The sequence below is a fragment of the Archocentrus centrarchus genome, chromosome 17, assembly GCF_007364275.1.
Source record: "Archocentrus centrarchus isolate MPI-CPG fArcCen1 chromosome 17, fArcCen1, whole genome shotgun sequence".
NCBI lineage: Eukaryota > Metazoa > Chordata > Actinopteri > Cichliformes > Cichlidae > Archocentrus > Archocentrus centrarchus.
This window is the reverse complement of record NC_044362.1, coordinates 19,132,137-19,148,976: the sequence shown is the minus strand read 5'-3', so window position 1 is coordinate 19,148,976 and position 16,840 is coordinate 19,132,137. Positions and strand designations below refer to the sequence as shown.

At 38.8% G+C, this 16,840-nt stretch overlaps 1 protein-coding gene across 1 annotated transcript; it reads left to right on the top strand.

The window, feature by feature from the left end:
• Nucleotides 1–7,755: 7,755 nt before the first annotated feature.
• Nucleotides 7,756–16,123, top strand: mylk4a (myosin light chain kinase family, member 4a). The gene is made up of 16 exons (XM_030752519.1): nt 7,756–8,292; nt 10,651–10,788; nt 11,010–11,106; nt 11,579–11,993; nt 12,271–12,331; nt 12,398–12,593; nt 13,087–13,192; nt 13,675–13,768; nt 14,047–14,156; nt 14,326–14,467; nt 14,563–14,633; nt 14,724–14,852; nt 14,922–15,074; nt 15,159–15,237; nt 15,397–15,451; nt 15,767–16,123. Exons 1-15 carry the CDS (start codon nt 7,762–7,764, stop codon nt 15,448–15,450), a joined length of 2,376 nt encoding a protein of 791 aa, XP_030608379.1. The 5' UTR covers nt 7,756–7,761; the 3' UTR covers nt 15,451; nt 15,767–16,123.
• Nucleotides 16,124–16,840: the final 717 nt, after the last annotated feature.

Genomic DNA, 16,840 nt, shown 5'->3' with positions numbered 1-16,840 from the left:
GAGTTAATGATTTCAAGAATTCCAACTGATAAAATATTAAAAATCAATATTAATAATAATAAAAAAAACCCTAAAATAATAACTCATGTGCCTCAATGCCACTCTGTGTTGTCTCTATGAAGCAATCTGAGACAGGCATTTTCCCTCAGAGCAGCCATTAAATCCATCTGAGAAGTGAGAGCACAGCTCCCATCCAAAAATGAGCTCACTGTTGTATTTGGCAGAACTGCTGGTCAAGTCAGAGGAGGTTTCCAGACATGCTGCACATAGCTGTGACTGACCACCCTTGGCCAAACAACACATTCTTAGGATTGTGGTTATATATACACCCAGTGTTTGTCTTTGTTGCAAAATGTAGTGAAGATATGTTGCTGAGCTTAAAAGTCTTCAGAGATACCATGTACGGACTACTGATTAGAAGTTAATCTGTAATGGCATTTAATAATTATTGCATATGAAATTGCTTCAGCTGAAAATGTTGAGTGTAAGCCTTGATGTAATAGTCTGTGTGACATTTGGAGCAGTAATCGCATAGCACAGGCTATTGGTTTACAGTGTGTCTGTGTTGACAGGGAGCCTGATACACACCCCCCCCCCCCCCCCCCCCCAATCAAATTTTTTCCCCCACTTTTAATAGTCAATATTGTGTTGATTAATTTTGTATTTGTTAATTCTTTGGTGCAATTGGACAAAAGTGATTGAAAGCATTGATTTCTAATACATTTGGGTGACTGGAGAGCTTATCTCCCAGATACCCTTTGCTGGCACCTGTCACTCTTTTGTCATGAGGACATACTGCCCGTCCTTCAGCTGCAAAGTGCTGATTGGAGTAGGAGGCTTGACTGAATTAACAGAGGCTGTGGGAGGTAGCGTACAGTAGCATTAGTGTCTTGTCGGCTCCTGAGAAGTATACGATCATCTGCTTCATTTGAGACACTTCTTGAGCTTTGAGACGCCGCTTGTGGTTAAAGATAGGCAGAGCAAGGCTGCAAAGGAAGGATGAAGGGTAAAGTGAAAGCCATGGAGAACTTTGTCACATTCTGGGATATCTGGCTAGTCAACAGCATGTGTCTGATTGTTTCCTACCTCTGGGACAGCCTGCGTGATTTACTCTGCTACAGGAGGCAGCAAAGAGCATCCACCATTCAGGTACATGCAAAAATTTCTGACATGTGAAACAATAGTTACACATGAATCATGGAAGGCTAATAGAGTTTTGTTTTCTTAAACAAATGTAGCTAGAATATTAGTCCAGTTGCAATGGTAATTAAAATAGTTGTTGAATAATAATATTTTACATTTTCTCTTTGCATGGGTTATTGTTACAAGTTACAAGTTTCAGGGCAATTTTTGTTTTGGCTTTGTGCAAGATACTTTTAGGATGCTATGCCATGGCCTCAAACTCTAATTAGAAGAAAACATCTTTAATTTATCCAGGTATTGTTATGTTACATGGGTGATTGTTAATGTATACATTTGCATACAAATGTAACTATACTGCAGAAAAGCAGTGTTGCATTTAGAATTCTGTTTTTGTGTTTTTGCTTGTTGGCAACAGTTAAAAAGAATGCCTATAACTAATACTACAAATCCCACCAAAAAACTGAGCTGTATTAAAAAGAGGTGGAAGCAACTCCGTATGACACATTTGACAACTAACAGAAATCTATTTTCTTTTTAATCACAGTTCCATAATTACTTCAGACAACCTATAAGTGCCACAGGTGCATGCTACAGTTGCAGTGAGAAAAACTTGTGTACCTAATTGGGGTAAATCCTGTCAAGTACAATGACACTGCGTATCACAACCTTGCTAATAAACATATAGTTTAAGTAATAACTCTCTGTCACTGTCAAAATTAAGACTAATAACTTTGCAAATGTACAAAGTATGGAATGACTTAGACTTTTGAATAAGACACCAAGAAACATATAGGCACTTATCCTGTACCCTCAGATTATTTATGTAGTTAAGTACTTGTTCAGCTCCTTTTGTGTTTCCTCTTTCTAAATGTCACATTTAAATTAATTTGTTGTGTCAACATGTGGCGGATTTGTCTTACAGCAGTAACTTGACTCTCAGTATCTTATTGAAATGTGAGCTAAATAGTTACATAACAAGTATATTGCTATGTTTTGGACAGGAACAGCAAGGATTAAAGGATAACCCACTTTACCCCACTTTATATGGAACGTCACAGCATTTTCGTCTCTTGTCCCCTTGTCCCATCCCACATACTGAAACAATTTCCCGCATTTTGGCACTAGGTCATCTGAGACGCATGAGTCTCACAAGCCACAGCAGTTACTGGGATAAAAAGGAGACACACACAAGTGTATTAACACTATCACAAAGGAGTTTAAGCTTTGGCTTCCTATCATGCTTGTAGCAAGATGGAAATTTTGTATGTTCATCCTTTATATGATCAATGTTGAACCTGTAAGCTACACAGTTTTTTTTTTTTACTTTAGATTTATCAAAAATTCTCTCAGCCTTAGTAACATGATTAACACTGTCCCACACAAACACACTCCTTGCATAACATTTAGTTTGTTGTGATTGAGTCACTCTATTGTAGCTGGTGGTATTTATAAGAGCATGTTGGAGAATCAGTTGTAAAGGTACAGTGAACTCTAGTGTTGGAGCATGACAGGCACAATGTGGTGTCTCTAGTGAGTAATGAAAATCCTGGCTTTGCTGCCATCTAGTGACTTAATGATTTTTAGCAGCTTTGATTTATGCATCCAAGTGTGCATAAGGAGTGACGTCAGTGCAAAAAAAATGTTTTCTGCAGAATAATTTTATCTTTTGTTGTTTGCAACTCGACAGCCATTTCACTCTGTCTCATATTTATTTTTTGCGTCCATCAAAACTGCTGCATGTCATTTTGCTTGGAAATCTGCCTGCGAGTAAATATATACACTACTGTATATACACCACTGCTTATAAATACACACATTCTGTGGTTATCTTTAATGCTGTGACAGTATACCATAGAGACAAGCCGAAGCCTTCCCACCCTCTCTTGTTTCCATTCCTCTCCTGGCATTTAGGAGACCCATACTGACATTTACTGTAGGAGATCCACATGTATTTGACTTTACATTCTGTCACTAACTTTAATACCTCTTGCAGCATCCTCAATGTAAAGCACTTACATTTCCATACTGATAATAATAGTGCCTCTGGGAATATATTCCTCTGGGACTGTACTTGACTTTAACATTACTGAAGCACAGTCAGGGTTATTGTGCCACATGGAAATAAATGAATGAAATTATTCTGATCAGTGCTTAGTTAAAAAAAAAAATCCTCACAGTATGTCTAGCTCAATGTGAAAAATGTAGTTTGTTGTCTTGTTTGGTGAATTATATGTTTTATGTGTGTAGACTTGTGTACAGTTATATACATATCTAACAACAAATAGTGAATTATTAAATAGCATTAAAGGGGTGTAGGTTAAAATAAGTGTAAACTTCATCCTACTCCTTTTCAAGCGTCTATTTTTTTTTTCTGTTTACAATGTTCTTTGTTGTTATTTATTTATATTTACATATTAAAAATGACTGAATGAATGGGCCAGTTAATTTTAATATGAGCTCATTTAACCATTGTGAATACATGTAATGCACATATATATAGCAAGTTACAACAATATAAGAAAATTAAAAGATGACTTTTTTTTCACCCAGCTTGTTAGCTGAATCTGTTAAGACAGAGCTGTGGACCTTTTTCACATTTACTGTTTTTACATAAAATGAATAAATCAGTAACCAGAATAATTTTGAGATGGAGCCCATAATACCAAATTTGCCATGACACTGTGATTTATGAAGAAATAAAACCACTGTGCAGTTGTTATTAGTGTGGCAATTAGCTAGAAAAGGCAAATGTATTCTTTGTACCAAGCTGTAAATATTTATGTTTATTTCTGCTCTAATGCTGGGCATTTTAACACAGGTGTCTATCAGGATTGGTTTACTTTCACCCTCAGGTGTTTTCTTTTCTTTTTTTGGCACTTTGTTGGTTTCATTTGAAGCCCTGGTTTCATATAGCCCGTGTGCTATATGACTAACAATGAAATGACTAATTACAGAAGCCACTGGCTGAAAAATTAAGCCACTGAAAGCACCAAAAAAAAAAAAAAGACTATTTTCTTTAATGGCCACTGGATGCCAGCTCCAAAAGCAGCTCTCAAAATATTTACACATTTTAGTTTGAGTACAGAAAAGTGCATGCAGTGTGTCCTCGTGACAATTACATTTAGCAAGACAGACATATTTCTATGCAAGGAGGGAGGGGGAGGAGTTGGAGTTTGTATGTGTCTCAATATATTGAATCATCAGGACACAGTGTAGTGTGGTTTCATGACATTATATAAACAGAACCAGAAAGTCTGTCAAAGTGCAGCAGCAAAATGTGTTTGCATGCCAAGACAAAATCTGAGATGACAGAGGAGAACAGAAGAGACTTCTTAGACATTAGCACGAGGAGTTGAGTTTCACGGTTGCCACACACATTTAAGCCCACAAGTTTCCAAGAGAAAGTATAGCCAGAGCTGGCAGGCAGAGTGATGTGTGAGTGGAGACGGAGAGGTGACTGGATGGTGGCCACAGCACACATCCCCAGAGCTTCCCAGGACATTGTGTTCTCTGTAAGGGCAGTCCATTTTTAATCTTGTCTCAGTGCCAAACAAATAACCTAATACAGAGGGTCATGCAGGTCAAAATATTCACACAGTGACCTTTAAAAAAATGCTGCCTAAACAAACAAGCAAGAAAACAAAGAAACAAACATTTTTTTTGGCATATGGGTCAACTTTTTGCCTTTTTTGTGATAGGATTGGATTAAATGTTCTTTTCCTCGCTCCTGACAGACATTTAAAATAATAAATAAACAAAAAATAACAACAAAAACAAACAAACAAAATACCCCACAATAAAGACCACACACCCATAATACATAAAGAACACAATAGATAAAACATATTACAAAAACCTTTTTTATAAACATAAATGTTGTACACACTTATATGGATTGTATAGCTGTGCTCTATATACACAGCATGTTTTTGTGCATATACACATACATACAGGTGACGACAATTAGGGGATTCATTGCAAATTTTTAATTAAGTCGGAAGTCTTTTAACCAATTATTTGTGCACAAAAATGTCTCTAAGCATGATTTTTTTCCAAAAGGATGTCTCTCATATGTTCTCATAAATTATATGAAAATTTATTAAAGCTGTCACAGACAACCTTCATAGACAACATAAAAAAACTGATTTACTTAGAGATAATCAGCTTCATCACTCGCAGCCATGCAGTTTACTATAATAATGGGACAAACTAGATTGATACTTTTTAGTGCTTTTATTATGTAAGACGTTGATTTCACAGTTATTAGGGGATACAAAGGATGCACGGTGACCTTAAAAGTTATGCATTTTACTATTTAAAGGTGCTATCCCCTGTGCTGTGTATCAATTTACCTTTACATTTTTTCCACTCCAGAAGTCACTGTAGAACTACAGTTGAACCAGGATAAACACCTGTATAACTAACAAGGAATTAATTAATTAATTAATTAATTAAGGAATACTTTATAAAGGATTTCTCATTTATGGATTAGGCAATGCTGCTAAACATCCCAGTGATTTTGCTGTCACATTAACTTAACAACATTTAACCATGCACCAGCAGACTGGGCAAAGATTACACAGCTTCCACCATGTGTGTACAAATACTTTCTCTTGGCAGAGATGGTGAGAGACGACTTTGAGCCCCGGCCGTGATGCTGTTACTTTCTTTGGTATTAGTTTCACTGTAAAGTGTAAGTGATATAAACTTGACATTTGCTTTATGTCACAAGTCTAATGTCTCTTTATATCCTCTGCTGGGTTTTGTAACTGACCACTGACACATATACCAAGATAGTGCCAGTATATCGCAAGGTTACATTTAATGTTCACTGATATGACAACGCCATGTTGCAGAATCATTTGTCTTTAATATTTGGGTGTGTTACATGCACACCGCTGCGTAAGGAAGCTAACGGTCCAAGCTCATTAAATTGACACAGCATGCTGTAAATGACCTATGCTGTCTGTCATCTGTTGGCATCCAAAGACAGGTGTGAGCGTTGGTGTCTTTCCCTGAGTGACTGATGGGCGGTTTCAGTCCCATCCGTCTCTGCCCTGTCAGAGTTACTTGTTCTTTATGCTGCGACCGTCTTGGTTGAGTAAAGAGAATAAAAATACAAGGGGAAGCAGTGGGTTGAGTCTCACTGGTGTAGCAGTATTTCCTGAGGCTTTGCACAACAACAACAAAAAGAGATAAATGTGCAATCTGGTGTGGTGACTTGTCATGAAATGTGAGCGGACAGGTATCACCCCCCACCCACCCACTGAACTTTCCTTTGCTGAGTTCAAAACGTTCCTTGGCCCTTGCACCCGTGAGCCCAGACTTTGGCTTCAGTCACTGGAGTGAAGCAAGTTTGGCTGAGGTCACCCGCCTCTGTTGTCAAAAGTATTTCACGGTCGCTTGAGCAAAGCTGGATCCTTCTTCGGTTTTATCATCCATGAATTTATGGGTACAGAATGAGTTCAGGAAGTTTGGGAAGGCAAAAAAAAAAAGAAAAAGCTTGACTGACCAACAGTGACGCTGCATTGGTATTTATAATATTCAAGTCAGTTTTGGCCTAGAAATGGAATATATGAAAACATACCTGTTGATAGAATAAATCATGCTTATTTTGATTTATAGCAAAGTTGGATTATGGTCCTATTACAACAGCTCAGTTAAAATTGATCCTTTGCTGTCTTAAGGATGGTTATCAGTGGATGTTTCTTTCAGTGAGTAAGCATCATATAACTCATCCATGTTACCCATCTCTTCTTTCAGTTCAGGGATAAGCATCTTAATCTATCTCCTCCAGGAAGCAGGAACCACGGGCTTCTTCAGGTTGCCCGTGACACTGAGTGCAGGTTACAGGACTTCTAAAGATAAGGAGAGAATTTGCTTTGCAACATGGTTCTCATTCACAACAGTTTATGCACAGCCACATGCAGCAGTGCCAAATAATTGGCAGCCCAGTTATTTCTTTGATGTCATGGACATTTTAATACAACAAACAAACCTTTGATTTGGACAACTTCTTTTTTGAAATTATCTCAAATGATCTCTTGCATTGCCTAAAAATCTATACATGGACTTCACATTCAACAATCTTTTTTTTTTTGTGCAGTTGAGTTAAAAAGTGAACCATGTGTCCATCTCTTAGAACACTTTAATTTTGCAAATCAATGAGCATTGTTTTACTTGTCTTACACACAGAAGAAGGACTGTGTACAGTGAACGTTTTGACAGCCAGCAGGCGAGTGACAGCCATGGGCTTAACACTTAAAGACTCTCAAATGTCTCATATGTCCCAAGCAGTGCCAATCCCCCACCCCAAACACTTAAACCCTGCTGACGTAGGCTGGCCGTTTACATTTAGGGACACCTGCTCACTCCATTCTAACTACCAATTCTAGACGAAGGGAGCAGCCACCACTGAGAAGGTTTGAGAGAAACAGAAATTTGACTCAGTAGTAAGTGAAATAAACACAGATTGAGCTTGTTGAAAATTTCTGACATAGAATTATTTCATTTTTTGTGGAGCTGGCTGCGATTTTTTCAGAAGTATATTTTTTAGGGCATTCTTGGTGCTATTTTTTCTCCCAAGTTGGTGTCTTAACGTGATTATCACTGGAAACCATGAGTTCCTTGGTTATAAATGCAGTGGAAGATGGCAAGAATGCAGGATTTGACATAATCCAAAATCGCATAGAGTCACTGAGCAGCAAGATGGACAAGCTCATCAACATTCAGGAAAAGGTCCTCAGCCGACTAGATGGGATGTCTCATGACATTGATGACATTGAGAAGGATATGGAGAATTTGAAGGTTGACAAGGAGGAGATCCATTTCCCGCCCAGGGTAATGAATCAGACCCAAATGATGGGGCGAGAGGTGAGGCAGATTTGCCAGGAGATGAGCTCCATAATGTCGGTGGTGAACCAACGGTCCGAGCAGCAGGCGCAGAAGTTGGAAGGAATGGAAAAATTGGTCCTTAGCATGCAACAGGTGATCAGCTTCATTGGGGAGACGGTGAAGCATTCAAAGGTAATGGAGCTGATGTTCAAAGGCCCAGCAGCTCGGAAAGGCTCCAGATCTAAAGACAGTAAAGGAAAGCAAGCTATAAAGAGGAAATCATCTTCAGATACAATATCCAAAAAGCCTGACGAGGTGAGACGAGCTGAAATAAGACACTGAGCATATATGCTGAGGTGTGCACCCACTCAATAATGTCTAATGCAAAAACACGCTATTACTGTATGATGTGTGGTCCTAAATGAGGTTTCGGAGAAATAAAACACAACCTTTATTACTGATGCAGTTTAGAATCAGGAGCGTTCATTTTTCATTTGGATTTATTGAAGGGTGGCCCAGCTATCACAGCCCATCCATCACCATGAGCATCCAGTCTAGTGTTTTCTATGCTGACTTTGATTTTTAAGATCTCACTGGGATCTTGTTGTTCTTGGCAGGACATATGAAAATGATCATAGCAGCAAAGTTGGCCACGCCAACAGTTCTCTGCTCTATGAATGTGACTTGGCTTGTGCGTTAAATTCCATATATAATGAACTGGTCTGGGGTTTAGCATGTACAAGCTTGCCAATTGCTGATTAATGGTAAAGTAATTAAGAAGACGACTTTTATAGTGTTAACTAAGTTACTGCACAGTATGTCACAGTATGTTACTTATATAGACTCTCAGTTTCAGTCACATGTCATTGTTGGATCTCTGTTTATGCTGAGTGTTACTTGAGGGTCTCCTTAGCATGAAGCTTGCTGGGGGATCTCCAGCAGGGCACGAGAGGGCCAGTGTAAGGTCTGGGGTGAAATGTGAGTGGCCTGGTTTAGAACTGCTGTCTTTGGATCAGGGCTACAGTGTTTGTGGTCCAAATGGTCTTTTGCCCCTTCAGCTTACCAGGAGCCAGGTGTCAACAAACTGCAGTGTCTTTCTTTCCTTCTCTCTTTTGCAGTCTGTTTCTTTCACTGACTCACATTTCTGTGGATCTCTTGTGTGGACCCATTGGTGTTACTATCCAAGTCATATCTTTGCCATTAATCACATAGTTTACTTCAGATTTTCCTGCAGTTATTCCTTTGCTGAAGAGTGCTCATTGTCTGAGGTCTTTGTCATGTTATTCTTTGCAAAAGCCCAAACTTCTTGCAGCACATAAAATTGAATACTTTGGTAAGTTCTGCTCATAATGCTGCCAAGGTAGTTTTGATTTAGGGCTTCCAGTAATTGTCTGTATTTAAAACTGCAGATAGTGTTTCAGAAGTGCTGCTACAAGTTCACAGAAGTAATACAGTCCCAGTGAGGTAACTGCTGCATAAGTATATCACGATTAAAAATTTTGAACTACAAAAAAAAAAAAAAAAGATTAAATACACATTTTTATTTAACTGTTTTATTTTTTTAATTGAAAAGTATATATTGTGACACCAAAGTCACCACCAAATCAAAACTTGGGTTCCAATCATATCCAGTCAAACCTCACTAAAGGTCACTAAGTACTCCTTGACATCTTACACCACGCTCCTATCACTTCGCTGCACAGCTTATATCTCTCTTGATGTATGACGTACAAGCAAAGTGCAAACTCACCTAAGTGGCTCTGACATCATATGATAATGATATCACATACTTGGAAAAGATACTTACATAACAGTGCACATTGTTCAATGACGCACATTAAGATCTGACTTATTGGCATTTTATTTATAAATTATACGCTGATGATTAATGACCACATTCCAATCCGATGCCTTTGCTGTGACTCAAGTTTCAGGGACTTTCTGTTGTCATCAGAGCACTTGCCAGGTGGATGCTCCGTCTTCCTCCACCTCCACAGGTGTGACATATTTGAAAGTAATTTGGGCTACTGTGGCATCTGCATTCACTTCTCAATCTTCCAATCACTGCTGTCACTGGGGAGACATTGCACTTGAAATAGCTCCCCTGCTGTTTACCTCCCAACACTATACAGAAAACAAATGTGAGACATCTGATGTTCAAGACAGTTTTTTTTTTTCAGAGAGTGTTTAGTGAGTTTCCTCAGCTAAGAAATTTGAACTATAGCCTGCAGTCACTTGCAATATTTTCCGCTCAGGGTCAACATTGCATTCCATTGCTGAGTGTGACCAGAGATAAGCTATAAATTCACTGCCCTGCTCCTGCCTATCTGTGTCTGCCATGAATAATCAAAGGCATGCCGTTATACAAGTCGCTCTGCGCATGGAGGCGTCCAATAAATGTGCTAATTTGTGAGCTGAGAGCAGAGAAAATGCTGCCTGTATTTTGCCCTTTGTATCACTTTATATTATCAACTTATTCAACTTTTATTCACTTCACTGTTGCGTTTTATATGTGACACTAAATCCAAAATATCATCTTGTCACTGACATGTCTTGGAGTTTTGATTCATCAGCCTCTGTGTGTCATACGTGACTCTAACTCATCAAAATGCCATTCATTCTGTGTACATTCATGTAACCCTCCTAAGCATTGTCATCTTGTCTCTTTACTAGAAAAATACTTCTAACAAAGGCAATAAAGGGAAACAAGAGATAACTCCTGCATGTGAGCCCAGTACTCCACAGTCTTCTCCCAAGATAAAGCTTCATGGACCAAAGCATTTCCTCGCCTCTCGCAAATGTGGAAACTTTGTACGTTTATGTGCTTAGAGAGTGTGAAATGTTTGCATAGCCACCCCAGAGCTAAAAAAAAGAGGAATTTTTTATTTTATTTTTGCTCTGGGACAGTAAATAGTACCAATATAGCACAAATTAAATATTTATTTTATAATGATGGTTTGATGATGTGTTTGTTTCATTTTCATATGCTGCTCAGGTCTCTGGTTTGACAGTTTTTGTTTTGCCTTTCACAGTTGAAAGACCACAAAGGCAAAGATGGGACAGATAAGCCCTGTTTGAGCCCTAAGGGTCTGAAAGCACAAAAGAAGATGAAGCCTCCAGATACAGCAGGTGCTGAGATCAACATACTGTTACTTCTACAAACTCCAGTGTCTCTTTGCAAGTCAAAATAATCTGAGACACAGCAGCAGCAAAATGTAAATAAATACATTAAACTACCTTCTATGAGTGGAACATGTTACTGTATTAGCGTGATAGTCCATGTGGCTGTAGCCTGCTAGTATTTTAGTTGAACAGAAACTAAGAATATCAAAGTGAAATATTTATCAGCGTGAACGTGGTCATGCTTCTTAAATATGCAGGAAAGCTGCAATGAATATTAACCAGGCGGAGAGGGAGAGACTAAATCTAACTTGTCTTTTGTTGTTTGTCCTTCTGCCTAGGGACTACAGATGCAAATTAGCAAATATGCTATAATCTGGCTCATTTACAATCCGTACAAAGTATTGATTGTTTTATTAATGTGCATTGTCCCAAATAAATAAAATTGAAATTAAAAATTGAAACTTTTGACTTCCTGTAGAACATCTCTCACTGAAGAAGCAGATTTTACTCCTTGAAGAGGTCCAGAAACTCAACAGGGAGAATGCAGAGAAATCAGGTCACCAGATCACCCCTGATGATCTGGATCTAGAGGCTGGAATGCCCCCTAAAGATCAACAGCCTGATGCCTCTGCTGGCAGCTTGGTGGACTACCTGGACGAAGACTCCCAAGTGGATGTTGCAGTGAAACGTGAGGAGAAGGTAGGAGAGAAGGTGCCTGGAGAAGTTACAGAGAAGAAACCCAAGCCTGATGTGGGGGATCTAGGGAAACAAAAAGAAAAAGAAAAGTTTGAAGTCCAAGAGGACAAAGAGGAAAAGTGTGCTTCTTCAACTCAAGAAGTCCCAGGGCTGTCCACTTCTCCTGACAATGAGAAAGATAAAACTCCTATAAGGTAGTCTATTCTTAAACCTAAGAACTGCAGTAGTCAGTAAATGTATTTTTAATACAATCATATTCAGAGTTGACTGATATTAGTTTTAGTGCAGTAATACTAAACGTTTTACGGTGTGTGTGTTAGAACTTATTAATTCAATAACAATTCACCAAATTGTTAGGTATGGCAGCAATATCGTATAGTTGTGTTTTGTTGTTTTTGTTTTTATGCTTAAATTTGTGCACAAAAACACAACTCAACACGCAAAATCCATAAAAATCCATCAACTTTAATTCAGCAGAGATGACGACAAAGGTACCGCACCGTCTCCAGAGGCTGAACAGGTCCAGATATCAGAGGTCAGCAGCACCGTGTCCGTTGTGGCTCAGGAACACTTTGCAGTAGAGGAACACCCAAAGAGCCAGCTGGTGGAAGAGAAGGAGGAAGAGAAGATAGAAAACAACAAGGAGAATGAACAGAAGCTTGAGCCAGAGGACCTAGGCATCTTCAGGGCAGATGGAATTGAACTCCAGCTGAACTTAAAACAAAAGGTGGAGAGGGAGGGAGAAGAAAATGATGCAGAAAAAGAGGATGATGATGATCCTGAGCAGTACTTTATTGGTGAGAGCACCAGTAAACAATTATATACTTATGATGGTAGGGAGTAGCTTTTTTTTTTTTAATTAAAAGCATGTTTTACTTCTGAAAGGCAGCAAAAACTTCTGTATAAATCATTGTATGGTAGAATTCTTTGTAATGGCTTGACTGGAACTGGTGAAATTTCTTTGTAAAGAGTCTTTAGTGGTTTCATATATCAGTGCATACATTTAAATGCTTTCCCACATTTTTCATTGTGAATCTGAGTGTAGTTAGTTGGAGATTTACAAATGGAGTATAGTGGAAAGAAGGAAAATGATAACCTGTGCTATTAAAGCAGCACCTCTGTCTGTAGCTGCTGCTTATCATAGCACTTTAGTACACAATGTGCTAACCTGATTACGGCAGCCATCTACCCTTTCCAAAGGCTCACTGTAGCTGATTATCAGCGAAGCTTGTATGTTCTCACATTCCTCAACTTATTAAAACAGATTACATCTTTTCTCTCTTTCTTTAGACACCGCTCCTCCTCCGATGGCTCCTTTTAATCACCGCATTGTGTCGGCCAAGCCCAACTTGATCACAAACTTCTACACCATCAACTGGCAGGAGATCCTGGGCGGGTGAGCGCTGTTCTTCTCAAATTTCCATCAAATGCAGAACAAATGAAAGCTGATCTGTCAAGTTGATCTATCACAGATCAAAGTCAGTGAGTAAGAGATTTTCATTACCCATAAAATGTAACTGCATAACTACCCCCCCTCTCTTTTCTTTTCCGATGTTTCATAACTTCAGTGTCATGGCAGTTATTTTTACTTTAGGACCGGCTGGCATGTGAAACTGTATCCCTGGTGCCAGCTGGTAGCTAATCACAAAGTGTTAATCCAAGTCTTCAAAGTGGAGACACAGCTCGGCTCAGATTTAATGAAATAATAGATTAAGCACAAGACTCTTCAGAAACATCCCCATTTGAAGAAAGATCAGTTTTTGATTTGTCATGGGAAAACACAACTATCCCAACACTGTCTTACCCAACTGTTAGAACTGACACATCTTTCTCCTCAGCTGCAGAAATGTGATTTTTGTCTCCCCCTCTCTCCTCAAGGGGTCGTTTCGGCCAGGTGCATAAATGTATCGAGAATTCATCTGGTCTCACTTTGGCAGCGAAAGTCATCAAAGCCAGGAGTCAGAAAGAAAGGGTACGGCACCTATCATATGTTGTCATGACAACAAATTAGAGAGAGCCACATCACATGATATAAAAAGCAGAGTCCCCGTCTCAATTTTAAACACTCACTAGTACAAAACAAGATCACACGATCACACTTGGAACAGAAGTAGAGGGAATACTTGTCACCTAGGCGAGAAATATTTGACCGAGAAGAGAATATGCATTGTCTTTCCTAGCAGAGAACAGCTGACACCTCTCATCGCATCCGTGTGTCTGTGTTTCTGTCTGTGCCTCTGTTTTTGGTAGGAGGTGGTGAAGAATGAGATCCAAGTCATGAATAATCTCGACCATGCCAACCTGATCAAGCTCTATGCAGCCTATGAGTCAAGGAATGACATCATCCTTGTACTTGAATAGTATGATCTTTCTTTTTTTTTTTTTTTTAATTTTCAGCGCATGCTTTCAAAATAGGATCACTTTATAGCTTCCATTTGTGCGAGTAGAACCTTCTTAATCTGATTTCTAATTTGAATTCATTTAATGCAGCGTATTTTACTTACATATTGATTTGTGTTTTATCGTTAGTGTTGCTGGAGGCGAGCTGTTTGACAGGATTATTGATGAAAACTACACTTTGATGGAGCTGGATGCTGTGCTGTTTATCAGGCAGATCTGTGAGGGCCTGCAGCACATGCACAAAATGTCCATCCTTCATCTTGACTTGAAGGTAACAAAGTCGCACATATTTGTAGTGAAATCTTGCAGATACATGTATAGCAGGATTAGCACAAAGTAAAATGGTTGTGCTTTGCTGAATTTTAGCCAGAGAACATCCTGTGTGTGAGCAGAGTCACAAATAAGGTCAAGATTATTGACTTCGGTCTTGCCAGGATGTAAGTACTGGTATTTCCCTCTGCTTTATTGGCACTGTTGTCATTACAGAACATGTAACAGTTATGAATTTCAATCATGTCCTTACTTAGATATAAACCAAGGGAGAAACTACGAGTTAATTTTGGGACTCCAGAGTTTCTCGCTCCTGAAGTCATCAACTACGACTTTGTGTCCTTCAACACAGACATGTGGAGTCTTGGTGTAATTACATACATGCTGTAAGTAAATACACAAACCCATGTGCACACATGCATAAACTTTTGCTAATCATTCTTTCCCTTTTCTAGTCTGAGCGGACTGTGCCCCTTCCTCGGCGATGATGACAATGAGACTCTGAATAACATCTTGGGCTGTCAGTGGAACTTTGAGGAACAAGAGTTTGAAGCTACATCAGAAGAAGCCAAAGACTTCATCACCAGACTCCTAATTGTAAATAAAAGGTATTTGCATTTGGTCCCTGTCCTTCTGACATCATGAGAACCAATGAGATGTGAAATATGTAAAAATATTATGTTTCCCATTAGTTGGAGGATGGGGGCATGCGAAGCTTTAAGGCATCCCTGGCTTGCTGACCCTGTCCTTCATCACCGTCTTCACACAAAGGTAAAGTATGCGTTTGCGAGGGTTAAGGATTTTTTTATGATGTACAAGTGCTTCATTGTGTAAAATACGCCAGCCTATTTAAGCAAAATTGGGCATTCATTATGGTTGTTCTTTTGTTATTGTTGTATTGGTGTTTACCGTATTTTGCTTATTTCACAGAAAACTATGTGCAGATCACGGAGATCATCATGTGTGCCCAATACTGAAAGCTGAGGTGGGTCTTGCTCTATATCCATTATAGTCTACCATTCACCCCTTACCCTGCCCAGTCTATCAGTGCTAACACAGAAAGACAGACAACCACACACTCTCACAAGTGCACCTAGCGCCAATTTAGAATCACCAGCTAACCAAACAGGCGTGTATCTTTGACTGTGGGAGGAGAGCTTAAAAATTAAATGTCAGAGGAATGTTTTCAAATCATCCACAAGAGGGAAGCATGTCTTAAATTTTGTTTGGAGTAGCAGAATGGATGCTATGATACAGATATGGTCTGCTCACAGGAAACCATCTCAATGTTTCTTTCCAGGGCACAACAGTGATGTGATGGCTCCAACTGTGGCCACTTGGACCAACCCTTTTGTCTGTGTAAATCACCTAAATTTCAGTCAGTGCACTCATGCCACTGACTGAAAATCTGTAAACACAACAAACCTCTTCCTGACACGTGATCCACTGTGTTGCGTTAATGTAAGCAATACACTGATGAAATATACGAAGGAAAACAGCTCAGTTTAGAATTAAGAGTTGCATGTGCATTATACTTTTCTTTCATTAAATGCCTATAATGATGTAAAACTAGAAAAACAGGAAAAACAGGGTAAACAAGACAGATCATCATATAATCAATCCAGTAGAGCTGCTATTCAATAGGCTCTTACTATGCTATCTCTGTGAAACTAATACTGTTTAGGTAATGTTGAAACTGTGACACAGTTTGGCATTTTGAAATGGTGCTAAAGTTATATTCTGATGTAGCTTTAGTAGAAACACTATTATTATTATTATTACAAATATTGTATGCTAGTGCTTGGTTGTGTACTGGCCACATTTGCCTTGTAAGTTAAGTGTGCATTTTCTTCTCTACTTCAATATAAAATGCTCACTTGGACTCATCTTTATTCATCTCTAACCAAAAACACAGTCCTGCCTTCGTTTGCTGATGCTTTCTTTTTCTTTTTTAACATTATGCATTTAGAAACATACAGTACCTCAGCTGCTACTGTTTGAAGGCTACAGCAACATTTGTACTGTAAATGCAATTATCCGTGCTGCCCTCCAAGTTATAAATATGGTCAGCTATTCTTTTTGAGCTGTATATACATGCAGTTAATTCACAATAGGATTTTAAAAGGGGAAAACTGTTGGCTGTGTATTGTGCTTATTGGACACAATGGGATTTTGTGCGGTTGGCTTAAAAAGCTGTAGTATGTGCACTTTATGAAAGCTGCCGGGGTTCCACTGGGCAGACTGTAGTTTGATCTCCTCACATCTCCTACATTTGTTTATAAAGGAAACACATTTGACCTTAAAACAAACACCTTGACAACAGAGTTTATGTCTTATCAGCAAAGTATATACATATTTTTTTTTTTGCATGTCT